The 27,992-nt window shown below is 40.6% G+C and overlaps 1 protein-coding gene and 1 long non-coding RNA gene across 2 annotated transcripts; one reads left to right on the forward strand and one right to left on the reverse strand.

Annotated features, from left to right (window-relative positions):
• Window positions 1–1,223: 1,223 nt before the first annotated feature.
• On the forward strand, window positions 1,224–2,908 carry LOC131397154 (uncharacterized). The gene is made up of 2 exons (XR_009216726.1): window positions 1,224–1,381; window positions 2,648–2,908. It is a non-coding gene; the product is annotated as an uncharacterized LOC131397154 (long non-coding RNA).
• Window positions 2,909–5,584: 2,676 nt separating this feature from the next.
• On the reverse strand, window positions 5,585–13,211 carry LOC131397639 (orphan sodium- and chloride-dependent neurotransmitter transporter NTT5-like). Its single transcript, XM_058530727.1, has 11 exons — window positions 12,810–13,211; window positions 12,215–12,372; window positions 11,898–12,024; window positions 11,538–11,713; window positions 11,230–11,340; window positions 10,807–11,048; window positions 8,491–8,677; window positions 7,898–8,099; window positions 7,620–7,779; window positions 6,060–6,222; window positions 5,585–5,860 (listed from the first exon to the last, which is right to left on the reverse strand). Exons 1-11 carry the CDS (start codon window positions 13,171–13,173, stop codon window positions 5,585–5,587), a joined length of 2,166 nt encoding a protein of 721 aa, XP_058386710.1. The 5' UTR covers window positions 13,174–13,211.
• Window positions 13,212–27,992: the final 14,781 nt, after the last annotated feature.

The following is a 27,992-nucleotide window of genomic DNA, read 5'->3' on the forward strand; positions in this document are numbered from 1 at the left end:
GACCGGGGGCCGAGGGTCTGCGGGAGCCACCGCCATCCACTGGGGCCAGAGGCGATGTTACTGTGTCGCTGCAGCCGGAAGGCGATTTAGGCAATTCACCCTGGAGATGCTCGCATCTGAGGTGCCCCCTACAGACCCCCAGCCCAGACCCTCTTCTGCCCCTGTTGATTCAGTCGTCTGGGCTCCGGACCCGCAGGTCGTAGGCCGCTGCCGGCGTCTCGGCCCCATCTCTCTGAAGCGTGCCGCCTCCCCCACGGTACCCCGAGCTCTGAAACCTGATGATCTGCGTGCTTCGGAGTGAAGCGCACTTCAGTTCCTCCCACTCCTTCCACCCTGTAAAAAGCACATGGTTATAGCGTCAACCAAACCATGGCGCTCAAAGTGTGGTCCATGAACCGGTAGCGTTACCTGGAGGCTTGATACAAATGCAAATTAATTGATCTAAATTTAGCTCCACTCAATCCGAATCACTAGGAGTGGATCCCAAGAATCTGTTGAACAAACTCTCTGGGTGATTCTTAGGTATACTAAAGTTTGAGAAACAAAGACCTAAATCGCAGAAAAAGATGGAGAGCTCATCATTTTACTTGATGAAGCTGGCATAACTTGAACACTAAAATCTAAAAAAGACAGTAAAAAAAAATTCATCTATGATGAGTAGAGGAACAAACTAAATAAATATTAGCAAATAGAATCGAGCAATATATCAAAAGGATAGTACATTACAACTAATGAAGGATTGATTCCACAAGGATGTTTCAATACCAAAAAATCTATCAAGAAGGTGAAAACACACTTGGTAAAATTCAGTTCTATCAATATATTAAAAAACATTGCATTGTAACTTTTAAATAGGTGAACTGTATGATATATGGATTATATCTCAATAAAGCTGCTATAAAGAAAATCTTAGACCTCTGAACAAAAGGGATCTTGGAAGGCAAGGTAGAAAGCAGACAGAATTAACGACTGCATTTTGGGTATTATGTGGGGAGATGGCAGACACGGGAGAATGGCGTCTCCAACTCCTGAGTCACCTTACTGCTCTGTCTTGAAAGGTGGAAGCCAAGAAGTGAAGGAGTGGGCGGTGCCAAGAGACCCTCTAACCTCTAAGAGGTTAGAGCCAATGGATATCAACAAGCAGAACCACACCCACAAAGTGGGCGGTGTCCCTTAACTCCTCCATCGTAATTAGGTTCTTTCAACGGCCAAATTAACCTCTTCTCAGCAGGAGTAAATGAGGAAGTCCAGAGAAAACGGCCCCTTGGACAACAGTTCTCTGACGAGCTACCCCAAACTTCAAATCCCACCCCCACCCCACAACCCTCTCAAGGGCAACCTACCCTGAATTATTAGGCAATCTGAAATCCTGGATCTCCAGGTAAGGGCTATCATTTCCTCGGTCTTGTAGGACTTTGTTCATTCAAAATTTTCAAGGCCTCAAGTTCTTCATTAAAGTCTCTTATTAACTTTTTGGAATCTCTGCTGCATTTGTAAAAACCAGATTTTTATTTATTCATTTTTTTGAAACTCAGCTTTTGACTTTGTGATCCTTTTTTCTATACCACTAATTTCTGCAACTTATTATTTTCTTCCTTCTATTTATTTTGGATTTATTCAGTTCTTTTTCTAGCTTCTTAAATTGGATGTTTAGCTCATCAATTTTCAGCCTTCTTTTCTGCTACTGTGTAATAATTTAAAATTAATTTACCATTTTAGCTCCCTCCCGTCAATTTGATATGGTTTTTATTTCTTACTTCTCTGTAGTTTCTAATTTTTATTATGATGTAGTCCTTCACCCATGAATTCTTTTAAATGTGATTTTTAAAACATCCAATTGTATGGCTTTTTCTTTTGTTATATTTTCATTGTTCATATCTGACTTAATTGCATTGTGGTCATAGAACATGGTCTGTATAATAATCACCTGAAATTTGTTGAGACTTGTGCTATGGATTACCGTGTGATCAATTGTATATTCTGTGTGCTTGAGAAAATATGTATTTTCTAATTATTGAATACAACATATGTTCAACATATGTCCCTATGTCAAGCTTGTTGTGTTCAAATCTATATATTTACTGTTTTTCTGCTTATCTATGGATTTTGATAAATGTGTGTTAATTTTCCTTTGTCGATTTCTCCTTGTAGTTCTGTCAGTTTTATACTTTTGAAGCTATATTATTAGGTTCATGCAATTTGTAATTTTCATAACTTCCTGTTAATGTAAACTTTTAACCTCTTTAGCTCAAATAATATTTTATTGCTGTAACGTGTATAATGTCTTTTGTTTAGTATTTGCCTGGTAGAGCTTCCTTCTTCCTTTTACTTTAAATCTTCCTATGTCCTTGTGCTATAGATGTGTCTCACATAAATAGCAGATAGCTGGATTTAAAACATTTGTCCTCAATATTTGTCTTTTAACTAGTATGTTTAGTCCATTGCAAATAATTGTGATTCCTACCATATGTAGATTTATTTCTAATATTTTACCTTCTGCTTGTCCCACTTTTTCTACATTAACCTTTTATATTTTGCTTTGCATTCTTTTGGGTTGATTTCTCTCTCTTTTTCTCCCTCTGCTGGTTTGTGAATGCAGCAGAGACTACTAATGCTTCCTAATAACTGTGTTCCTCTGTCCTACCAGCCTTCTCGTTCCAGCCAATGGAAGGTGAACAGAAGTGATGTGCTCCACTTGTAGACCTGACCCATAAAACTCATTCTCCTTCTCCATCCAGAAGCTCACTGGCAAGAACTCCAGAATCTAGAGGAGGGAAGAGCCCCAAGATGAAAGGAGCCTGGGTTCCTTAATGACTGAATGAAGTAGAGCCCCCCCCACCCCCATTCCAGGCTATACTGTACTAGACCTTAATATAAGCAGGAAATAAAATTTGATTGTATGAAGTCATTGAGATTTTGTATTTGATCTGTTAGAGAAGCTATCATTATTTACCTTAAATTAATACAGAAATTGTAAATTGTGTCTATCTTTTTTAGTGGTCACCCTTGAAATTTTAACATGCATCCTTATTGAAGTCTAATCAATATTATATTTATCATCCTGCTGAGATGAATACTCTGTCTCTAGCTTGTGTGTTATTTTTGTCCAGTATTTTAGTTCTATGTCATTTTTTTAACCTTACAAATGAAACATTGTTATTATTGCTTTATAGAATCAATATGTGTTTACGTTTACCCACATTATCATCAATTTCTTGGCTTGCCATGTCTTCTGTCTCAGGTCTCAGATCTTCCTTCTGGGATCATTTTACTTCTCCTTGAAGTATATTCTTTACCAAAGATTTGTGGGTGGAAAACTATTTTGTTTGCCTGGAAATATCTCTATTTTACTTTTTTCTTGAGAAATAGTTTTTTGCTAGATTAACAATTCTAAGTTGACAGTTATTTTCTATCACCCCTTGGCAGATACTTTCCCACTTCTCCTGCTGTTGATAAGGAACCAGCTGTGAGATTGGCATTCCTTTGTAGGTAATGTCTTTGTGCCTGGTCCCTTTAGATCTATTTTTAGAGTGTAGTTTCCTTTAGCTGCAGTTTCCTTTTATTTATCCTCCTTTGGATATGTTGTGCTTCCCCAGTCCAAAGATTTGTGTCTTTCCCCAATTTTGGAAAACACTCAGCTTTTTTTCTCTTTGCGTATGGCTCTGCCCCATTCTTCCAATGATCTCTTTCTGGAACTCCTGTTAGATGTATGTTGGACTTTCTTCCACTATCCTCTATGTCTCTTAATCTCATATTTTTAATACTGTAGTTTCTCTGTGCTACATTATTGGCAATTTCCTCAGATTTATCTCTCTTCATAGTTTTTTAACTGGTTGTTTAACCCATCCATTGATGCTTTTAATATTAATGATTTGTTCATTCCTAAAAGTTCTTTTTGGTTCTTTTTCAGACACCCTGATCATTTCTGAGAATCTTTTGTTCCTTGCTCTTCATTTCAACTCTTTAAAAATTTTTGTCTTTTCATCTTTAAATATATTAAGCATATTTATTCTATATTATGTACCTGATAATTCCAGTACGTTAGGTCTTTGCAGGTCTGACTCTGCTGCTTGATAGTTCTGCTAATTCTCCTTTAAGGTGCTTGGTTTCCTTGTGTGTTTTGTCATTTCTTTTTGTGACCTCATGTTCATTGAAAGTTTATCTGTGGGAATCCTGCGAGGCCTGGGAGAGGCTGTCTTTCCCCCAGAGATGATTTATATTTACTTATGACAAGTGCCGGGGGGCGGGGTGCTATCCACCAGGCACCTTTTATATTAATCTCAACTTGGATTTTTCAGACTACGCAGGTTGTGTGAATTTGAACCAAAATCCCATGTGAGAGAAGGTTTTGGGTTACAAATTCTCCAAAAAGACACTACTTCCCTCCCGTCAGAGACAGGACGAAGACATATACATTTTATTGCTATCTAACTCTTTCATAGAGGGTATAGCCCTTCAGTTTTCTATGTGTAGGGGTTTCTTTTCTTTCATCAACCCAAGACTTTGTCTTCACCTAGCCTCTAAAACCAAAATCTCTAAGTTACTAGAGAGTGACAATTGTCCCAAAGCAGTTACTAGCTTTAACACTTGCTTACCTATCTGAATTCAAGCCTAGGCTTAATTTCTGGCTTCTTAAAGATTTCCCTCAATTTCTTCTAAGCTCATCTATGCATTTAAAGAGGATTGTTGAAATGTATTTTATGTTACATTTTAGGTGTCTTATAATATGGTGTGTTTTGTTTGTCTTGTTTTATTGTCACATTGGCCCAGATGAAGTCCTCCTTGGTCTTCTTCCATCTCTGTAGTCAATCTCTACTCTCCCCCTCATTCCCTGCCAAATACCCTTCCTCCAGGCTCCTAGACCACCTTAGCAAAAATAAACAATGTTGTGTAAAGCTTTAAGCCCCTTGGTTGACTTGGTAAAGTAATCTTTCCAAGTATTTAAGTATTTAATTTAAATACTATTCCAAGTATTTAAGAGATATGCGAGGAGGTCACTAATTAGCAGATAGTTAACCACTTTGCCATAATCAGTGAATCCACTGTTTTCTGAGCAAACTCTCTCTCTCTGGTCCAGTTTACTTACAGGAAGCACCAGGCAGAGAGGACCTCGGATTCTAGCATTTGAGTTTAACAGAGTCATTGGAAGGCAAGACTGGGAGTTGGACACTTTTTTTTTTATGACAGAAGTAAAGTTCCACTGAACTGGTTTATTGACCAGCACCATTTTTGCCCTAGTTTCATAGTGGCCAGACCTTACACAGACCAGTTCCAAGAGGAAGGTAGCCTAGGAGGTGTGGGGTCAGCAGTCACCATCAACCAAATACTGGAAGTCAAAGCACACCATTATTACGGGTCTGGTGAGGGAAAGTGTGGGAGAGGTGGGGAATGACTGCTATGTTAATCCCCACCAGGCCAGAAAAACCTTCCTAATCCGGAAAAACAAAAGGTCTTTGGGTCCAGTTACATTAGCACTTGTACATTTACCTCTTCTAATGTCAAGTTGCCAGCCAGGGAGTTCCACTTTGAAAAAGAAATGATGCTATGCCAAATGCACCAAGTATTTATTTCCAAACGGAATTACTCACAGGGCAGAAAGTTTTTTCCCTGGGTATTTACCCACTTCATTAATCTTCTTTTGGCTTTGCCTCACCTGAAGCCGTGGACAAGGCTTGGGTAAGCGCCCTTTAGCTTTAGGTTTGAAGATATCTGTGGCCCTACTGTGGATCATGGAGACTACAGGAGGCATCTGAAGGAGGATGTACAAGAAGTAGGCAGGGATGGGCAAGATGGTAATGACGATGAGGACTATGAGCAAGACTTTAGCCCAAGATGGATAAGTTCGGCACACCTCATTTGACTGTGGAGAAAGGGAAGGAAGGTTTAGAATGTCCAGGTTCTGTGAAATGCAGAGGGTGGGGGTAGGAGACAAACCAAGGCAAGAGACTGAACCCCCAGGGAATCAGGGAATAAGACGACTGAGTCCTATAGGCAAGAGTGGATTGAAAGTTTTGTCCCCACTCCCTAAGGGGTTCTGGGGTCTAGGGAGGGAGGCTCACAATGCTTGAGTCCCAGGCCAAGTAGGTGATGGTCTTCAGATACAGATGAAACAGGGTGCTTACAAACAGGACCAGCAGCACAAGTGGAGACAGAAAGCACCACAGCCAACGATAGACGGGGGAGATGGGGCGGCCCAACATGATACTCAGATCTGCAAGGAACCTGGGAGGAAGGGCCACAAGGCTTTGGGAGACCTATTCAGGCCTTATCCAACCTCAGGGGAGGGGTCAGTCCAAACCCAGCCTGGAAGAGAGAGCCCTTAATATTTCTGAGAGCTTTCTGCTCACCTCCACAACCAGTCTTCTTGCCTCTAATACATCTCCTTTCAGTCTGATTTCTGTCTCAGCCCTAGGATGTTTTTTTTTAAAACATTTCTCTCCTTTATCAGTCTCAGGATAAAAACCAAGTTCGTTTTTTTTTTTGTAAGGAAGATCAGCCCTGAGCTAACATCTGCCAATCCTCCTCTTTTTCTGCTGAGGAAGACGGGCCCTGGGCTAACATCCGTGCCCATCTTCCTCCACTTTATATGGGACACCGCCACAGCATGGCTTGCCAAGCGGTGCATCAGTGCGTGCCCGGGATCCGAACCGGCGAACCCCGGGCCTCCGCAGTGGAGTGCACGCACTTAACCTCCTGCGCCACTGGGCTGCCCCCAAAACCAAGTTCCTAAATGTAGTTTCTTCAAGTCCATATATCCAGCTTTCTTTGGTGCACATTCTTAACCCTAATACATATGCAAGTAGGGTTCCTTCTGCCTAGAATGCTCTTCTCTCTTTCCCTCCCTTGACAAACTCCCCTTCAGCGGCCTAGATTCTGTTCAAGCATTCTCTCCTTGCCTGACTCTTAATCTTTAGATAACCACCTGTGTTCCGAGAGTGCCCTTGGCTGCCTCTGTCATAGACATACCACCCTGCCAAGGATCTGCTTCCCATATGTCTTCATTTTGGGGATCTAAGAGCAGAAACTAAATATAGTTTATCCCAGTATCCCCAGTACTCACCACAAGGCCTGCCTGGCACACAGGAGGCCCTAAGAAATTAATTCTAGAGTGAGCGAGTGCATGAATGAGTGAACTGATACCAAGAACCACCATCACCTGGAAACACTGCCACCCTTGGATCACACAGTGCTTCTCAAATGTTAGTATGCATAGGAATCCCTTAGGGCTCTTGTTAAAACACAGAAACAGATTCGAAGATCTGGGGTGGAGCCTGAGGGTGTGCATTTCTAATAAGCTTCCAGGTGACGCCAATGCTGCTGGTCCAAGGAGCACACTTTGAGAAGCAAGGGATTACACGTTCCAGAGGTAAACACGACTCTGGTTAAAAGTAGGGCTTGGGGCCCCCAGGACTTGATATAGACTGTTCACCACTTCTCCGTTTTACAGCTGTTTTCTCCAGGAACCAGCCCATGCCTTTCTCCTTCCCACCCTCCTGGGGCGTCTCCATAAGCCCTGGGATCAGAGACCTGGCGGTGAGAGCAGGAGGGGCCAACACCGCCTAGGGACCCTAGCTGAGTGGGTGCATGGCAGGAGATCCTGAGCTTGGGACATCCATCACCTCCTGGCCCCATAGATCCAGGCCATGGCCACGTTCTCCAAGATGACAATGAAGAAGAGGGGCAGAGACGCCCAGTAATCATCCAGCAGGTTCACATAGTAGCTGCCCGAGGGCCTCACGAAAAGGAGGCTGCCTAGGAACATAGGCACACAGACACCCACTGGAGGAAAACATCAGATTTGGATCAATGTCAGAATTCAAGCTGGGCTGTATAAGAGTCCCAGTGGGGTTAAGCTAAACAATGCCCATAGTGGGAACGGGGTCATAGGTCAGAGTACCTGTGAACAGCTTTGCATGTTTCCTGAGGGGAGAGAAGGTGTCCTGGAGAGGGGCAAGGATGCCCTGCAAGATCCCTATCATGGTGCTCAGCCCCAGGTTTGCCAGCAACAAGAAAATGGTGATGGCCCAGAAGGTGGATCCAGAAAACAGAGAGATAATGTCGGTAAATGCCACGATGGCCACACCTGGACCCTCCATAACCTGTGAGTGAAGGGAGGAATGGCGAGGGCTCTGAGCTCAGTCTGTAGAGTCCCAACTCTGTCCCCTTCCCTAGGAAACTATCTGCAGCACTGTCAATGAACATTATATACTCATCTGGCCTTAAGGCATGAGAACTTCCTCCTACAACAGCTGCTGTTTAACAACTCTTTTGGGTTGGGCGAATAGGCTTATATGAACTCTAGTGCTTGGTGCTACAGCTGCTACAACTGCCTCATCACAAAAGGATACCATGAACCTCAGTCTTGGTTGTCCAGGATGCTGCTGAGAATTGCCTTTCTGGATTCTACAGACACCTAAGAAGGGCTGAAGTGTCCAGTGCACTCGGGGCTTTGAGGGGAACTTTAGGGCCCCATCCCCAAACCTTACCTACCTCCTCCAATTTCTCAGATAGGTTGCAATCAGACAAATGGAGTAGGACCATGTTTCTGACTTGTTCGGGGAGGTTGTCGAGCCACCTGGAGTAGATGGAGCTCGGATCATGATACAGACTCTCTGGGGGCTGGGCCTCAGGAGGGATCACCCCAGTAGCTACCAGATTCATCACTGTCTCAGCATTCCTGGGGACAGGGGTAGAATCATATAAAATCATTTGGCCCTTTAGGATAACTTCTCCTTTATCTTCTAGATGAGAAGGGAAATCAGCAGCCTAGAGTTTTTTTTTTTTTTCCTTGTGAGGAAGATCAGCCCTGAGCTAAAATCTGATGCCAACCCTCCTCTTTTTTTTTTTCCTGAGGAAGACTGGCCCTGAGCTAACATCCATGCCCATCTTCCTCTACTTTATATGGGATGCCGCCACAGCATGGCTCGACAAGCAGTGCGTCGGTGTGCGCCCAGGATCCGAACTGGCGAAGCCCGGGCCACTGCAGTGGAGCGCGCGTACTTAACCACTTGCGCCACTGGGCCAGCCCCAGCCTAGACTTTTTGATCTGATTAAAGTAGAGCCAGCGCTGAAACCCAGGTCTCCAGGATCCTAGTGTACACTGCTTGACACCTACTTTCATAATCACAAAGGTGTTTGTGTGAGGCCAGAGAATTTCTGACTTAAGTGGACCCCTAAGGGGGTCTTTCCTACAGTATCACTGAGGACTTTAGCACCCGTACCTCCTCCTACACAATCTCCACATAACATTAAATTCCTTAGCTTTCTTGACCTGCTGGCCTCTCCAACCTCTTTACTTACAATTCTCTTCACCTTCTATACTTCAGCCATACTCAACTATTAAACCTTCAACTTGCCATGCTCTCTTGTCTCAGTATCTTTGGTACATGATGTTCTCTCTGCCTAGAACTACCCCACTCTACCCTGACTCAGTCTACCCCAATTCTACGCGCCACGGCACATTCTCCATATGGCAAATTCCTACAAATCCTTTCTCATCTCACTGAACTCTATTTACTGTCATGGAAAGCTGTTCAAGATCTACTCTCTTTATCTTTTTCTTTGTGTGTGTGTGTGTTATTCACTTTTTAAAATTTTATTGAGGTCACATTAGTTTATAACATTATATAAATTTCAGGTGTACATCATCATATTTCGATTTCTGTATAGACTGCATTGTGTTCACCAACAAAAGTCTGGTTTCCAACCATCACCATACATATGTGCCCTTTTACTCCTTTTGCCCTCCCTCCACCCCCTAAGAATTATTTTGATAAAGTCAAATCAACAAGCTACAGAAAAGTAGTACAGTGTGATCCAACTTTTTGAAAAATGGTACGTTTTTATATATAGGTCTATGAATGGGAAATATCTGAAAGAATACTAGCAGCGGGGGGCCGGCCCAGTGGCGCAAGCGGTTAAGTGTGCGCGCTCTGCTGCAGTGGCCTGGGGTTCACCGGTTTGGATCCCGGGCGCGCACTGACGCACTGCTTGTCAGGCCATGCTGTGGCGGAGTCCCATATAAAGTGGAGGAAGATGGGCACGGATGTTAGCCCAGGGCCAGTCTTCCTCAGCAAAAAGAGGAGGAACGGCAGATGTTAGCACAGGGCTGATCTCCTCACAAAAAAAAAAACAAAAAAGAATACTAGCAGTGGTTATTTGTCAAGAGACAAACTCAGCTCAGGATTGCCTCCACTAGGAAGCCTTCTCTGACTGCCCCAGGAAGTTAGTAGCTTCCTCCTCTGTGTCTCCTCATCATCCCTACTACCAGTTCTCACTTAGTTTGTGATTATCTGTTTAGTATCTGCTTTCTCAAAAGGCTATGATTTTCCTGAGGGCAGGGTTGTGGTCTGATTCATCATTGGCTGTGTTTCCAGAACTCATAGGGTTTGGTAGATAGGAGATGTTTTACAAATGTCTGATGAATATTTTTGGAATGAATGTCACAGGAGAAGAAAATGGGGAATAGGCTATGGGGGCTCTGGTGTTGTGGGCCTTTTGTTCCTTCTCTAATGGTTCAGCTAAAGGTATCCCCTAATTTTTCCATGGCAGTCCCCAGTTAAGAATGGAGCGCACACACCTTTGAAAACCTCCAAGATTGGGGCTTTCCTAGTTTAGAAAGGCAGCTCTGAAAGGGACAGAGTTGGAGAGATTCAGGTGTTTCTAAGGTTTAGGATGCTCCAATTTGAAGGCCCCATATTGACTGAACCAATATCCCTGAGGGATGGGGCCTAGACTGGAGTTTTGTGGGCTATTTCCGAGACTTTGGTCTTTTGTGATGATCTCCATATGAAAGATTGGGCTCACTTCAGGTAACATTTGTCGTTGTTCTCTACAGCCAAGTGGCCCATTAAGGCAAATACAAACACCGTGGCCGTCAAGGAGGCAGCCAAGTTGAGAAGAGCCACAGCAAAGGCGTCAATGACACAGTTGTTGGACCGAGGGATGTACGAGCTGATTGCGGTGAAGCTGCCAAAGCCGAGGCCCATGGACAAAAAGATTTGGTTCCCTGTCCGGCGCCACACTTCCACAGAGTACAGGGCTGACACCTGAGGAGGAGAAGGACCATGCAAACTGGGATGTAAAGCAGGGAGAGGTATACCATGATGGAGATGCAAGATGAGAGGGGAGTGAAAGAGGGAGCTAAGAGGGCCTCTGTCAGACTGACAACCATGCTGTCCCTGACAACCCCATTTGGATAAGAGGATTAAAGGGCAGAAGACACCTCACCTTGGCAGCCAACAAACTCTTCAGACCAAAATGTGCGCCTTTCAGCATGAGACTCCGGATAACGAGGCAGAAAAGGATGATGTAGGGAAGGAGTACTGAGACATACAGCATCTGAGTAGGAAGTATGATTCAGGAATAGAGTTCACAAAGGCAGAAGTTGGGATAGTAGAATTAAAGGCTATTGGGAATGACAGGTCAGATTAGAAGGAGTGAAAAGTTGGAGACCTACAGGCATCAAGTTGGGAGCATATTAGGGGGTCTCAGATAGAAGGGAGTCCGTCATCTTCGTAAGTTAGAGGGAGGCTCACCTTCCCAATGGACTTGGGCCCTTTGATCATGGAGATGCAGATAATTAACCAGGTCACAAAAAGAGAGACACTGAGATGCATGACTGGTAGCCCACCGATCTCAATTTCATCTGTGGCCTTCAATACCTTCCGGTACCAGAAATACGTGGTGGATGTTGTCCGTGCACATTCAGGATCTGAAGTGAACTGGCCATGGAGGAAACTGCAAGACCAGGCGCCTCCCCCTTCTTCACATCTACCCCCTCAATCCCACTTTATCATCTTCCTGCTCATCCCTATTCTCTCAATGATCCTCTTCCTTTTTCATTGCCCTATCCTTTTCTCAGCCCTCCCACTTGCTCTTTTCTTCCCTCTTCTCACCAAAATCACTGGAGTTCTTCAGTAAAGGGCACCATGCCCAAGGTAGTGGAGACTGGAAAGACTGAGCCAAATAGAAGAGACTCCAGGCCATGAGGACACTGTAGTACAAGCCCACAATGATGCACACCTAGGGAATATGAAGAATTCTGGAGGCAGGGGAAGAAAGGTGGCCAGTAGATGGGAGGGAATTTGACCTCACGACTGGGGAATTGGAGGGACTTGACCCATGGAAGTGAAGTCATAGGACCCATTCCAGGGCAAGGGTTGGGATGGGGTGGGGTGTAAAGGGTGGACCTGGGCAGCCCAGGCCTCCTCACCATGAAGCTGGTATACCCCACGCCACCAATCCAGGGGCTGACGACCTTCCATACACCAATGCTGCCCTGACGCATCCTCTGACCAGCTGCCATCTCCAGGAATAGAAGAGGAACTCCAACCAAGAACAGCATGAGGATATAGATGATGAGAAAACTGCCTGTGCAGGGGATTCAAGAAGAGGCTCTGAGAACCCTCTGGCTCTTCAGTGCCCAGACTTCTTCCAGGGTCCAGGAAAACACATTCCCCACCAGTGACCTCCTTAGGGCCATAGGCATCAAGGATTAATTGTTTCCACATACCTCACAGTCCCAGATGTCCAGTCCCTTGGCCCTCAATTCCTAGAAGACCCAGATACCTAGTTTCCACTCTCACCCTTGACCCAGGCCTCCAGCCCCACCATCCTTATGAACCTAAGTATTCAGATATTCTGCTCCCACCCTCCCAAGGTCCTAGGTGTTCAGGTACCTCGCTCCTGTCCCAGTCAGAATCCCAAATCCTCAGCCCCTACATTTCTCAGAGACCCTGGAATAGCCAGGAGAGTCCTCTGGTTCCTCATCTCCTTGTGGGTCCATGATTCCTGGTCCCCAGGCTTACCACCTCCGTTGTGAAAACACAGATAAGGAAAGCGCCAGATGGTGCTCAGCCCCACAGAGAAGCCAACCTGGGCCAGGAGGTACTCAGTTTTATTGGCCCAGAATGGGCGGTCAGTAGGGGCTTCATCCTTTGGCTTATCATCTTTTTCTATGGTCGCCAATGCTTCCTCATTATCTTCATCAGACCAAATGTCTGATGATGGCGCGTCATACTTCCGTCTCCCAATCAATTCCTCAGTAGGCAACAACTCGGACTTTAAGAACTGGGAAGTTGAGGTAGTAGCAATCAGGGATTCAGAATCCGAAGGTCTAGACATCCGGGGCTTCTCATCCTGGGCCTCCCTGTTTCCACTAACAGTTGTCATCCTGGGTAGACTCTAGTTCCTGCTTCTGCAGGGATGGTGCCTCCTTCCTTGTTGACCTTAAGGACATCAAGAACCATAGACTTGAGGTATATGAGCTGAGGAAAGACAAGACTAATCCTACAAGAACCCCTGAGGCCTCTCCAGCCCTCTTATCGTTGTGTGGATAAGAACATGGATTCTCCACCTGGGAGAAGATACCAAGAATATGCCTGCCTCTAGAAAATAACAATATAAAAATACCATTTACAATAATAGTAAAAGACATAAAATGCCTAGGAATAATTTTGACAAAAGATGAGCAAGACCTTTACACACACCAAAAAACTATAAAACATTATTGAGAGAAAATAAAGAAGCTGCAAATAAATTGAGAGAGATAACATGTTCATGAGTTGGAAGTCTCAATAGTAAACAATGTCAGTTCTCCCCAGTTTCATCTACAGATGCAATGCAATTCCTATTGAAATCACAGCAGGTGGGCCGGCCCCGTGGCTTAGCGGTTGAGTGCGCGCGCTCCGCTGCTGGGGGCCCGGGTTCGCATCCTGGGTGTGCACTGACGCACCGCTTCTTGGGCCATGCTGAGGCCGCGTCCCACGTACAGCAACTAGAAGGATGTGCAGCTATGACATACAACTATCTACTGGGGCTTTGGGGGGAAAAATAAATAAATAAAATCTTTAAAAAAAAAAAAGAAATCACAGCAGGGTTTTTGTGGCAATTGACAAGCTGATTCTAAAACATACATGAAAAGCAAAAGGCCTAGAGTGGTTAATACAATCTTGATGGAGAAGAAGAAAACGTAAAGACTAATTATAAAGCTGCAGTAATTAAGAGAGTATGATATTGACACAGGGATCTATGGCACAAATAGATCAATGGAGCAATATGCTGCACTTTTCAATATGATAACTACTAGCCACATATGGCTATCTAAATTTAAATTAATTAAAATTAAATAAGATTAACAATTTAGTTCCTCAGTCACACTAGTCACAATATCAAGTGCTTGGTCGCCACATGGCTACCATATTGGAAGGACAGACATAGAACATTTCCACTACCACAGAAAGTTCTTTGGATACCACTGGAAGATTTCAGAAACATACTCACACCTGGATATCTGATTTACAGCAAAGGATGGCACTGCAAAACTGTAGAGAAAGGATATTCTTTTCAGTAAATGACTGGTTGTTAGGGCAATTGGATATCTATATAAAAATAAATGAACCTTGGCCTCCCCAACTTCACATATTAAACAACAATCTATTCAGTGCAGATTATAGTTCTAAATGTGAAAGGTAAAACGATAACATTTCTAGATGAAAAACTTAGAAGAATATCTACATGACTTGAAGGTAGGCACAGATTTCTTAAATAGGACACACAAAACCACCAATCATAAAGAAAAAGTTTGACATAGACTAGAGTAAAAATAGAAACTTCTGTCAATCAAAAGTTACCATTAATTGAGTAAACAGACAAGCCATAGAGTAGTGGAAGATATTTGCAAAATATATGGTAGACAGAAAAACGCCCTCCTCCAAAATATCTACATCATAATCCCTAGAACCTGTGAAATATGTTACCTTAGATGGCAAAAGTGACTTGACTTTCCAGTGCAGTTAAGCTATGGATCTTGAAATGGGGAGATTATCCTGGATTATCTATGACAGGCCCAATGTAATTACAGCGTCCTTATAAGGGCAAGAGGGAGGTAGGAGAGTCAGAATCAGAGAAGGAAATGGGATGGCAGAAGCAGAATTTGGAGTGATGTGCTTTGAATGTGGAGGAAGGGGCCATGATTCAAGGAATGCAGAGGGTTCCTAGAAGCAGGAAAAGGCTAGGAAACGGATGCTCCCCTAGATTCTACATAAGGAACACAGGTCTGTTAACACCTTGCTTTTAGCCCAGTGAAACTGATTTCAGATTTCTGACCTCCAGAACTGTAAGATAATAAATTCATGTTGTTTAAGCCACTCAGTTTGTAGTTATTGTTAGAGCCACAGTAGGAAATTAACAAAATATACAACCAAAAACAGGACTTGTTTCCCAAAAAAATATTTATAAAAGAGAAATACCTACAAATAAATAAGAAAAAGCAGACAACCTAAAAAGTGGAGGGAAGGGAACAGAAAGCTTAAACAGGCATATTACTAAAGAAGATATACAAGGGGCCAGCCCGGTGGCTTAGCGGTTAAGTGCGTGCGCTCCGCTACTGGCGGCCCGGGTTCAGATCCTGGGTGCGCCCCGACGCACCGCTTCTCCGGCCTGCGTCTCTGGCCATGCTGAGGCCGCGTCCCACATACAGCAACCAGAAGGATGTGCAACTATGACATACAACTATCTACTGGGGCTTTGGGGGGAAAAAAAAAAGGAGGAGGATTGGCAATAGATGTTAGCTCAGAGCCGGTCTTCCTCAGCAAAAAGAGGAGGATTGGCATGGATGTTAGCTCAGGGCTGATCTTCCTCACACACACACAAAAAAGATAAAAAAGAAGATATACAAATGGTCAATATACCTATGAAAAGGTGCTCAGTGCTCAATTTCATTGGTCAACAAGAAAACGTAAATTAAAACCACAATGAGAATAGATGGATATATATGTGCTAAATCGATTATAGTAAAATGTTAATTGTAGAATCTAGGTTGATGGGTATATGGATGGTCACTGTATAAATCTTTCAACTTTTCTGTATGCTTACATATTTTTTCATAATAAAATATTGGGTGGGAATCACAATGAGATACCACTATATACCCACTAGATGAACTGACATGAAAAAGACTGATTAAACCAAATGATGGCATGTGTGGGAACTTCTGGAACTCACATACACTGTTGGTAGGAGCATAGATTGGTACAACTACTTCAGAAATAGTTGAATGTATCTACATACTTTAAATATTTTCATACTTTCTCACCCACTCCAAAGTGGTCATCTAACAGAAATGTGTACATAAGTACACCAAAAACCATGTCCAAGAATGCTAATAGCTGCACTATTCATAATTGCCAAAACCTGGAAACAACCCACATAGCCTTCAACAGTAGAATGGATAATGATAAAATAAAAAGAATGAATTACCGATGTGCACAACAACATGGATGAATCTCAAAAATGTTATTTTGAATGAAAGAAGCCAAATCCAGAAGAGAACATACTATATAATTCCATCGATATGAAGTTCAAGAATAGGCAAAACAAATTCACAGTACCAGAAGCCAGGATACGGGGCCGGCCCAGTGGCGTAGTGGTTAAGTTCATGTGCTCCGCTTCGGCGGCCCAGGGTTTGTGGGTTTGGATCCCGGGCACAGACTTGTGCACTGCTTATCAAGCCATGCTGAGGCAGGTGTCCCACATACAAAGTAGAGGAAGATGGGCATGGATGTTAGCCCAGGGCCAATCTTCTTCAGCAAAAAGAGGAGGATTGGCAACAGATGTTAGCTCAGGGCTAATCTTCCTCACCAAAAAAAAAAAAAAAAAAGAAGCCAGGATAGTGTGCTCACATTGTGATAATTTATCTAGCCATAATTATGATTTGTGCATACCTCAATATGTGATACTTCAATAAAAGTTTATCTAAAAAATAAATATTAGAAAACAAAAAAATCCTAGATTTCCATACAGTAATAATAAACAGAAAGTGGATTTTAAAAAAGAAAGATAGCACTTACAATAGCAACAAAAACTATATGGCATCAAGAAAAACCTAAACAACATTAAAACAGACCTAAATAAATACACAAATATCTAATGTTCATGGATATAAATATTCAATACTGTAAATATGGAGTTTCTCCTCCAAATTGAGTTATAGATTCCATGCAATTCCAATCAAAATCTCAATATAATTTTTCACGAAAGCTAACAAGATTTTACAACTTATATAGAAGAACAAAGTGCCAAAAATAATGAAGCAACTCCACTAGTCTTTGGTTGCTAGACACGATGGAGTAAACTAACAACATACAGCCAATCTCCCCCACTGATTATAGCTAAAATCTCTGGATAGAATATAAAAAGCTACTACCTGAAGACTTTGAAAAGTAAACAATAGTGGTCACACTGGGGATTTAAGTTAAAACTTGAATAATGACTTATAATAGGGGGAATGAGTTTCACATATATTTTTCCTCCTTTGTCTCTTGATCCAAGCCAAATCATGGAACTGTACAAAAAGCACTAAAAGCAAAAACTCCAGGAGAAACCCCCTATTTCCAGAGGACAAGGAAAAGGAGTTCCTATGCACCAAACAGTGCGAGGGAAATACCAATTTTCCCTTCTCACGTCAGAGGCTCACCTCTGAACTACACAAGTACAGAACAAATGCCAAGAATCATAGCAAGGCTTTAAAAACTGAACCACTGCCCAAGTCACAGACTAACCCCAGGGTGGCACATGCTAACCCAAATAGCACAGCAAAGGCTTTGAAAATTGAGCTAACATTGTAACCAACGCCCTCAGAAGATATGACAAAACTTGCCATCTGAACCTAACCGGGTTGATTGCCTGCTAAAATAAATAAGCAAACAAAATTCAACACTCTCCTGAGGATATTATATCTACAGGACCCTGAGTTTCAAAACATAATATTCAAAATTCCAAGGATACAATCCAAAATTACTCATAATTAAAAAAAAAAAAACACAAGAAAAATCTGACCATTTCCCAAGGGAAAAGACAATCAATAGATGTCAACTCTGAGATGACCTACATGATGGAACTAATAGAAAAAGACTACTATTTTTTTTAAAGTATGTATTTTATTTTTTCCAGCTTTATTGAGGTATCATTGACAAATAAAAATTGTATATATTTAAGGTGTACAATGTGATGTTTTGACATACATATATATTGTGAAATGATTACCACAATGAAGCTAATTAACTTATCCCTCACCTCACATTTACCATTATTTTTTTGTGTGTGGGAAAAACACTTAAGATCTACTCTCTTAGCAAATTTCAAGTATATAATACATTATTATTAACTATAGTTACCATGCTGTACATTAGGTCTCCAGAACCTATTCAGCTTATAACAGAAAGTTTGTACTCTTTGACCAACAAACATCTCTCCATTTCCTCTACCCCTCAGCCCCTGGTAACCATTCTTCTACTCTACGTTTCTATGAGTTCAACTTTTTTAGATTCCACATGTAAGTGAGATCATGCAGTATTTGTGTTTCTGTGCCTAGCTTACTCCACTTAGTATAACATTCTCCAGGTTCATCCATGTTGTCACAAATGCCAGGATTTCCTTCTTTTTTAAGGCTAAATAATATTCCATCATGTGTACGTGTGTCTGTCTGTCTGTCTATCTATCTATCTATCTATCTATCACATTTTCTTTATCCAGTCATCCATTGATGGACACGTAGGTTGTTTTCTATTTTGGCTATTGTGAATAATGCTGCAGTGAACATGAGAGTGCAGATATCTCTTTGAGATACTGATTTCATTTCATTTGACTATGTACCCAGAAGTGGGATTGCTGGATCATATGGTAGTTCTATTTTTAATTTTTTTTGAGGAACTGTCATCCTGTTTTCCATAATGGCTGTGCCAATTTACATTCCCACCAACAGTGTATAACGGTTCCCTTTTCTCTACATCCTTGCCAGCACCTGTTATCTTTTGACTTTTTGATATTAGCGAATCCCTGGGTAGGAAGACTGCCTTTGGAACTGCAGTAGAGCAGGGCTGGAGCTGGGTCACAGGATTGCTTCAGGTTCTACAGTCAGGACAAAGATTAGCGGGCCTGCCACTGGTGGTTTGGAGGGACATGTCTCCTGCCAGTTCCCTAGGTAGGCAGGACTCCCCCCAGCTGTGGCAGAGTGGGGCTGGCACTGAGTCTCAGGGCCACTTCAGAGTCCATAGGTGGGACTGACTTCAGGATCCACAGCCAGGACTGAGGTTGGCAAGCCTGCTACCAGGGGCACAAACAGGTGACGCTGGGTCTTTGGGCAGGCAGGACTGAGATCAGGGCTGAAGCCAGGTCACAGAGCTGCTTCAGGATCCGTAGTCAGGACCAAGGTCGGCAGGACTGTTACGATGGCATGTCTCCTGTAGGATCCCTGTGCAAGCAGGACTGACTCTAGACTGGCAGTGGAGTGGGGCTGGAGCTGGGTCACAAGGATGCTTCAGGATCTGCAATTTGGTCCACAGCTGGTGGGCCTGATACTGGGGGCATGGATGACCATGGTTCCTCCTGGGTGCCTTAGTCGGTGGAGCTGGTTGCAGGACTGCAGCCAAGTGGGGCTTGAGTCAAGTCCATAAGGGGATGGGGCTGCTTTTGTTCTGCACCCAGGACCACATTCGGTAAGCCTGCCCCCAGGGCGAGGGTCTGCCTTCTCAAAGCAACTCTCCTTAGTCTTGGGTTTCCATGGAGTTTCACAACCTCCCACCTGGATCCCAAAGTCCCACAAAGCAGATTTTTCTGTGGATGGCTGCTAGATGATTGCTTGTGTGGTGGGACATGAGCTGAGGCCCTCCTGTTCTACCATTTTGCTTAAAAACAAAAGCTATGCAAAGACTTCAAAGTAACTATTATAACCATCCTCCATGAGGTAAAGGTGTAATGGAACAATAGAAGTTCTCAGCAGAGAAATAGAAACTATAAAAAATAACCAAATGGAAATTTTAGAGCCAAGAAACAAAATATTGGCAATAAAAGAAATTCATTAGCTGGAACATGAAATGATCCAATCTGAAGAACAGAGAGAAAAACTATTGAAAACAAAATGAGCAGGGCTTCAGGGACCTATGGGACAATATCAAAAGTCTAAGAATGAGAAAGATTAATGAAGAAAACTATTTGAAGAAATATGGTTGAAAACTCCCAAAATTTGGTGAAATATATAAATTTACAGATGCAAGAAGTTCATCAAACCCCAAATAGAATAAACTCAAACAAAACCAGGTTCGGGTGTATCATAATTATGCGGCTAAAAAGCAAAAGAGAAGGATCTGTAAAGTAGGCAGAGAAAAACAACAGATTATATACAAGGCTACAACAATCGGAATGATTGTGGATTTCTCATCAGAAAACATGGCAGCCAGAAGTTGGTGGAACAATATCTTTAAAGAGCTAGCAGAAAATAAAGTGTAATATCATAATTCTACATCCAGGAAAAATATCCTTCAGAAATGAGGTGAGATAAAAACATGATCAGATGAAGGAAAACTAAGAGAATCCCTCATTAGCAGACCTGCTCTTACAGAAAGGCTAGTAAAGTTCTCCCGGCTTTAGGGAAGTGGTGTCAAAGGAGAACTAGGAACTTCAGGAAAGAGGGAGGAACAATAAATATTGGGGTATATAACCAGGACTGTTTTTCTCCTCTTAAAGATTTTCTTTAAAATATTTGACAGTTGAAAGCAAAAAATTATAACATTGTTTGGGGAGGCTTTCAATGTATATAAATATAATACATATGACAACTATAAAATAAACAACGAGGTAAAAGGTCCCATAAGGTTATAAGGTTTCCACATTTACTGGAAGTGGTAAAATATTAATTCAAGTGGTCCATGCAAAATTAGGTATGTATAATATAATTCCTAGAGCAACCACTAAAAAACTTAATTCAAAGATATATAGCTAAAAAGCCAACAGATAAATTAAAGTGGCATACTAAAAATGATTTAAATAAGCCAAAAGAAGGCAGGAAAGGGGAAACAGGATCTTAAAACAGAGAGGACGGTTAGAAAACAAATAATAAAATGGTAGACCTAAATAATCCAATCATAGCAATAATGTGTATATATATTGTAAATGGTCTAAATAGGTCAATGAAAAAACAGTGATTATCAGATATGGAGAAAAAAGATCCAACTATATGCTGTCCACAAAAAAACACCCACTTTAAATATAATGATATAAATAGGTTAAAAGTCAAAGGATAGGTTTTTGGAGGGGATGATGAAAACGTTCTAAAATTATATTGTGGTGATAAATGCACAACTCTGTGAATATACTAAAAATCACTGAACTGTACACCTTAAATGGGTAAATTTTATGACATGTGAATTACATCTCAATAAAGCTGTTCAAAAAATAAAGGATGGAAAAAGATATCCTACTCAAATATCAAAAGAAATCTCGAGTGGCTACGTTAATATCATACAAAGCAGATTTCAGAATAAAAAAAATCCCAGGGATAAGGAGAGACACTACATAATGTTAAAAGTCTCAATTCACCCAGAAGACATAACAACCCTGAACGTATATGCACCTAATAACAGAGCTCCACATACATGAAGCAAAAACTGATAGAACTGATAGAAGAAATAAAGAACCCACAATTAAACTTTGAAACTTCAGCACTATTCTCTGAGTAATTGACAGAACAAGTAGACAGAAAATCAGCAAGAACATAAAAGACCTAAATAACATTATCAACCAACATAATCTAATTTACATCTCTAGAATACTCCTCCAATAACAGCATAATACACACTATTTTCAAACACATGCAACAACCACCAAGAGAGATAATATCCTGGCACATAAAACAAGACATAATTTTTTTTAATTAAAAAAATTTTTGTGTGTGTGAGGAAGATTAGCCCTGAGCTAACATCTGTCACCAATCCTCCTCTTTTTGCTGAGGAAGACCGGCCCTTGGCTAACATCTGTGCCCATGTTCCTCCACTTTATATGGGATGCCACCACAGCATGGCTTGACAAGCCGTGCGTCGGTGTGTGCCTGAGATCCAAACCCTGGGCTGCCGCAGTGGAGTGCATGCACTTAACCGCTACACTACCTGGCCAGCCCCAAGACATAATTTTTTAAAAAAAACAAATCATATAAAATACATTCTCTGACCATAAGAGAATTAAACTAGAAATAAAAAACAAAGATTCTTGAAAATCCCCACATGTTTGGAAGTTAAACAACATACTTATCAATAACCCATGGGTCAAAGAGGAATTATCAAGGGAAATTGGAAAATGTTTTGCACTAAACAAAAATGAAAATACAACATATCAAATTTTGGGTGACGTAATTAAAGAAGTGTTTAAGGGGAAATCTATAGCATTAAGTGCTTATACTGGAAAAGAAAAAAAGAGAGAAATGAAGACATTCCCAGATAAACAAAAGCTGAGGGAGTTTGTTACTACTAGACCATCCCTGTAGGAAATGCTCAAGGGAGTCCTGTGGGGTGAAATGAAAAGACACTAGATATTAACTTGAGCCATATGAAGAAATAAAGATCCCAATAAAGGAAAATACATGGGCAATTATAAAAGCTAATATTACTGTAACAACAGTTTGTAACTCCACTTTTTATTTTCTACATGAAAGAGACTAAATCAAGAAACCAACACATTTTTTTAAAAATATTATTAGTCTAAAACCTAGTATTATTGTAACTTTTATTTGTAACTCCACATTTGGTTTTCTACATAATTTAAGAGACTGGTGCATTGAAAAGAATTATTAGTTTGTGTTTTGGCACCCACAATATACAAAGATGTAATTTTGTGAGATCATCAAGCAAAACGGTGGTAACAGAGCTATAAAGGAGCAGAAGTTAAGCAGTATGTTGTTTTAGTTAAGCTGGTATAAATTCAAGTTAGAGTGTTATAACTTTAGGATGTTATATGTAATCCCCATGGCAACCATAAAGAAAATAGCTGTAGAATATACAGAAAATGAAATGAGAAAGGAATTTAAACATTTCACTGCAAAAAATCACCAAAGAAGACAGTAATGCAGGAAATAAGTGACAAAAAAAAAAAAGCTGTAAGGTACGCAGAATACAAATAGCACAATGATAGAAGTAAATCTCTCCTCATCAGTAATTACTTTAAATGTAAATGGATTAAATTCTCTAATCAAAAGACAGATATTGTCAGAATGGATAAAAACACATGATCCAACTATATGCTGTCTACAAGAGACTCACTTTAGATCCAAAGAAACAAACGGATTGAAAGTAAAAGGATGGAAAAAGATATTCCACACAAACAGTAGTCAAAAGAGAGCAGGGGTTGCTATGCCAATATCAGACAAATTAGACTTTAAATTGAAAAAGTTTAAAGGGGACAAAGAAGGACATTATATATTAATAAGAGGTTCAATTCAGCAAGAATATATAACAATTATAAGTATTTACACATCTAATAACAGATCATCAAAATACGTGAAGCAAAAATCAATAAAATTGAAGGGAAAAATAGTTCTACAATAACAGTTCAGAAAATATTGCTGAAAGAAATGAAAGAAGAGATAAATAAATGGAAACACATCTCATGTTCATTGGATTGAAAGACTTATATTGTTAAGATGTCAATACTATCCAAAGCGATCTACAGATTCAATGCAATCCCTATCAAAATCCCAATGATGTTTTTATAGAAATAGAAAAATCCATCCTAAAATTCATATGGAATCTCAAGGCACCCTGAATAGCCAAGACAATCTTGAAAAAGAAGAACAAAGCTGGAGGACTCATACTTCTTGATTTCAAAACTTACCACAAAGCTACAGTAATCAAAACAGTGTGGTACTGGCATAAAGAAAGACATATAGACCAATAGAATAGAATGGAGGGCCCAGAAATAAACCCTCGCATATATGGTCAAACGATTTTTGACAAGAGTGCCAAGACCATTCAGTAGGGAAAGAAAAGTCTTTTCAACAAATGGTGCTGGGAAAACTGGATATTCTACATGCAAAAGAATGAAGTTGGACCCTTACTTAAACCATATACAAAATTAACTCAAAATGGATCAAAGATCTAAATGTAAGACTTAGATAACCTAATAATCTAAAATAATAATAATCTAAAATATAATAATAATAATCTAAAAAATGATAATCTAAATGTAAGACCTGGGGTAAAATCTGCATGACACTGAATTTGGCAATGATTTCTTGGATATGACACCAAAGGCACAGGCAACAAAAAAATATATAGACAAATCGGACTTCACGAAAATTTTAAAAATTTGTGTATCAAAAGATATTAACAGAGTAAAAAGGCAACCCACAGAATGAGAAGAAATATTTGCAAAATCATATATCTGATAAGATATATAATTATATATCTGATAATATTCAGAATATACAGAGAATATAACCTGATTCAAAAATGGGCAAAGGACTTGAATAAACATTTCTCCGAAGAAGATACACAAATGGCCAATAAGCACATGAAAAGATGCTCAACATCACTAATCCTTAGGGAAATGCAAATCAAAACTACAATGGGATACTATCTCACACTCATTAGAATGGCTACTATCAAAAAAAAAAAAACAAAAAAAACCCCAGAAAACAACAAGTGTTGGCAAGGATGTGGGGAAATTGCAACCTTTATGCACTATTGGTAGGAACGTAAAATGGTACAGCCGCTGTGTGGAAAACAGTATGGAGGTTCCTCAAAAAATTAAAAATAGAACTACCATATGATCCAGCTATTCCATTTCTGGGTATTTATCCAAAGAACATGAAAACACTAATTCAAAAAGATATATGCACCCCTATGTTCATTGCAGCATAATTTACAACAGCCAAGACTTGGAAACAACCTAAGAACCCATCAACAGATGAATGGTTAAAGAAGATGCAGTACTTATATATAATGGAATACTACTCGGCCATATAAAAAGATGAAATCTTGCCATTTGCTGACAACATGAATGGACCTTGAGGGTATTATGCTGAGCAAAATAAGTCTGACAGAGAAAGACAAATACCGTATGATCTCACTCATACATGGAAGATAAAACAACAACAACAACAACAACAAACAAATACATAGATACAGAGAACAGATTGGTGGTTACCAGAGGGGAAGGGGAGTGGGGGAAGGCGAAAGGAGTAAAGGGGGACCTTTGTATGGTGATGGATAGAAACTAGACTTTTGGTGATGAACACAATGTAGTCTATACAGAAGTCAAAACATAGTGATGTACACCTGAAATTTCTATAATATTATAAACCCATGTTACCTCAATTTAAAAAAATTGGGAAAAAATGGAATGCAAAATGGTATAGCCAGTTTGGAAAAGAGTCTGACAGTTTCTTAAAAAAGTTAAACCTACACTTTCCATATAACCCAGCAATACCACTCCTGGGTAATTTTCCAAGAAGTTTTGTTCACAAAAACCTGTATGCCAATATTTATAGCAGCTTTATTCATGATTGCCCAAACTGGAAAAATCCAAATGTCCTTCAACAGTGAATAGATAAACTGTGGTATATCCATGGAATACAATGCTAATCCGCAGTAAAAAGGAACAAACCATCGATACACTCAACAACATCTATGAATCTCATATATATGCAAAATGAAAGAAGCCAGACTCAAAAGACCACATATGGTATGGTTCCATTTAAATGACCTTTTGGAAAAGGCAGAACTATAGTAATGAAGAACCAATCACTGGTTGTCAGGGGTTAAAGGTGGGGATAGGGTTTGACTGTAAAGGGGTAGCACCAGGGAGTGTTTTGGGGTGGTGAAACTGTTCTGTATCTTGACTGTGGCTGTAGTTACGTGACTTTATATGTATTTGTCAAAACTCATAGGACTATACACGTAGAGTGAATTTTACTGTATATAAATTTAAATTTTAAAAAAGAATAATGAGGACACTTTTGAAGAATAATAAATCTATACATATATAGCTCGCTCACTCTCCATACATATGTATATATATAGTTTTTCAAAATGTATTCTGTATATTGTCTTAAACTTTCAATTTTTTGTTTATTTTGGTGAGGAAGATTAGCCCTGAGCTAACATCCATCACCAATCTTCCTCTTTTTGCTGAGGAAGATTGGCCCTGAGCTAACATCTGTGCCCACCTTCCTCTATTTTATACGTGGGACGCCTGCCACAATGTGGCTTGATGAGTAGTACAGAGGTCCGCACCTGGGATCCAAACCTGCAAACCCCAGGTCGCCGAAGCAGAGGGTGCAAACTCAACCACTACGCCACCGGGTAGTGGCGCCACTGGCCCCTCAAATTTTTGTTTTTTAATATTTAAGCCTTTAATCCATCTTGAATTGATTTTTTTTGTGTAAGATGTAAGGTGTGAATCCAAATTTATTTTTAAAAATATGGATATCCAATTGTATTAGCACCATTTATTAAACAGAATTTTCTTTCCCCATTTATCTGCAGTGCCAACTCTGTCATTTATTAAAGTTCCATATATGGGTGGGTCTGTTTCTGGGCTCTTTATTCTGTTTCATTGGTCATTTTGTATATCCTTGCACATTTACCTCAGTGTCTCAGTTACTGTAGCTTTACATAGTTAGATGATAGATAGATATAGATACATAGATACATGATAGATAGATAGATAGATAGATAGATAGATAGATAGGTGATAGATAGATAGATAGATAGATAGATAGATAGATAGATAGATAGATAATCTCCAAAACAAGCAAAGTAAAACTATGTAGCGATACATACATAGGTTGTAAAACTATAAAGAAACAAGGAAGTGCTTATCTTAAAAGTCAGAATAGTAATTACCTCTAGAGGGGAGGGAAGTAGTGGGGGGGGAGTAGGCACATGGGGCCTTATGGGATGCTGACGGTGTTCTATTTCTTGACCAGGGTGGTGGGGACAAGAATGCCTGGATTTCCTATGGGTCAAGTGGGCACCATGGAAGATAGCTCAGCTTACACTCATTAGTAGGTACACTATCTCAGAAGGCTGGCTTCTGGAGTAGGATGAGGGGGCTCAGAAGAGGTTATCTTGGAGTCAAATCTCCATGTCAGGGAATTATACTGTCAGGGAGAACTCACATATAAACCTCACCATTCAAACACCTCCTACACATTGGGGCACACAAGGCCAGTCTGTTCGCTAGAGAAACAGAGACCACCAACAGAGAGACAATTGCAGTCATGTCCCCAGTCAAATGGGAGATGACTGCTCCTTATTTCCCTCCATGGAGACTTAGGCTTGGGAAAAGGAGAGAGTCTTAAGCCTGAAAACATTAGAGAACTTGGGGTTAGAAATGCAGGCTTGGAAAGTGGGAGGAGATGAGTCAAAGGGGAAAGAAAAATAAAAGAACAGACACCTCTTCTTCAGTTCAGGTCCACTGAGTCACAAGCCTCTCCAAGCATGGGAGTGGGGAAGCTTTGAATCAGACGAGATTGGAGTTTTAAAATGCACGTTGGACTGGATTTTTAATGAATGAAATTGACCAGGAGTTAAGGGATCTGGAACGCAGCAAGATAATGTCAACAATATAAAGATAGGCACAGTGCCTGGGGAAAAACACAATCTTTTCATATTTATACTTTACCACTTCAGACTATTAAAAGGGTTTCTTTTTTTTTAATTAAGGAAGAAATAACAAATGAAGTGGAAAATTCTCACATTCAGACTGAAAACTGCTTTACTTATTTAAAATATCAACTTCTGGGATTAATCTATTCACTGAACAAATATTTGACGGCCTACTTGGGCTAAACACATGTATGACACTGTTCTAGGCATTGTGGATACAGTAGTGAACAAACGAAACTCCTGTCTTCTTGGAGCTTACATTATATTCTAGTAACAAAATATCTTATATAGTGGGGAATATCTGAGTGTGTAATATCTGTGTATAAAGTCTGAACAAATGTCCAGATTTAGAGAAAAATTATATAATCTCAGCACACTATCATCTATATCAGCTCTTTAATCTAGGGATAATGCCCTTATGCTTAACAATTTAATTTTCCCAACAAATCTGTGGGGTTGTTTCCCCATCTCCATTTGACAGATAAGAAAGCTAAGGATAGAAGACATAGTAACTTGCTGGGGGTCACAGGACTACTTGTGAGTTTGATATAACAT

Source organism: Diceros bicornis, chromosome 34 (genome assembly GCF_020826845.1).
Source record: "Diceros bicornis minor isolate mBicDic1 chromosome 34, mDicBic1.mat.cur, whole genome shotgun sequence".
NCBI classification, from domain to species: domain Eukaryota; kingdom Metazoa; phylum Chordata; class Mammalia; order Perissodactyla; family Rhinocerotidae; genus Diceros; species Diceros bicornis.

Bases quoted from the DNA above. Each gene is read 5' to 3' on its own strand.
- LOC131397639 (XM_058530727.1), bottom strand. From the start codon at position 13,173: ATGACAACTGTTAGTGGAAACAGGGAGGCCCAGGATGAGAAGCCCCGG. The intron at 8,678-10,806 runs GTGAGCCCAATC...CCCTGTCCCCAG, and splicing joins AACGACAAATGTTACCTGAA to GAATGCTGAGACAGTGATGA. The intron at 6,223-7,619 runs GTGATGGATGTC...CCTTCCTCCCAG, and splicing joins TGGATCTATGGGGCCAGGAG to GTTCCTTGCAGATCTGAGTA.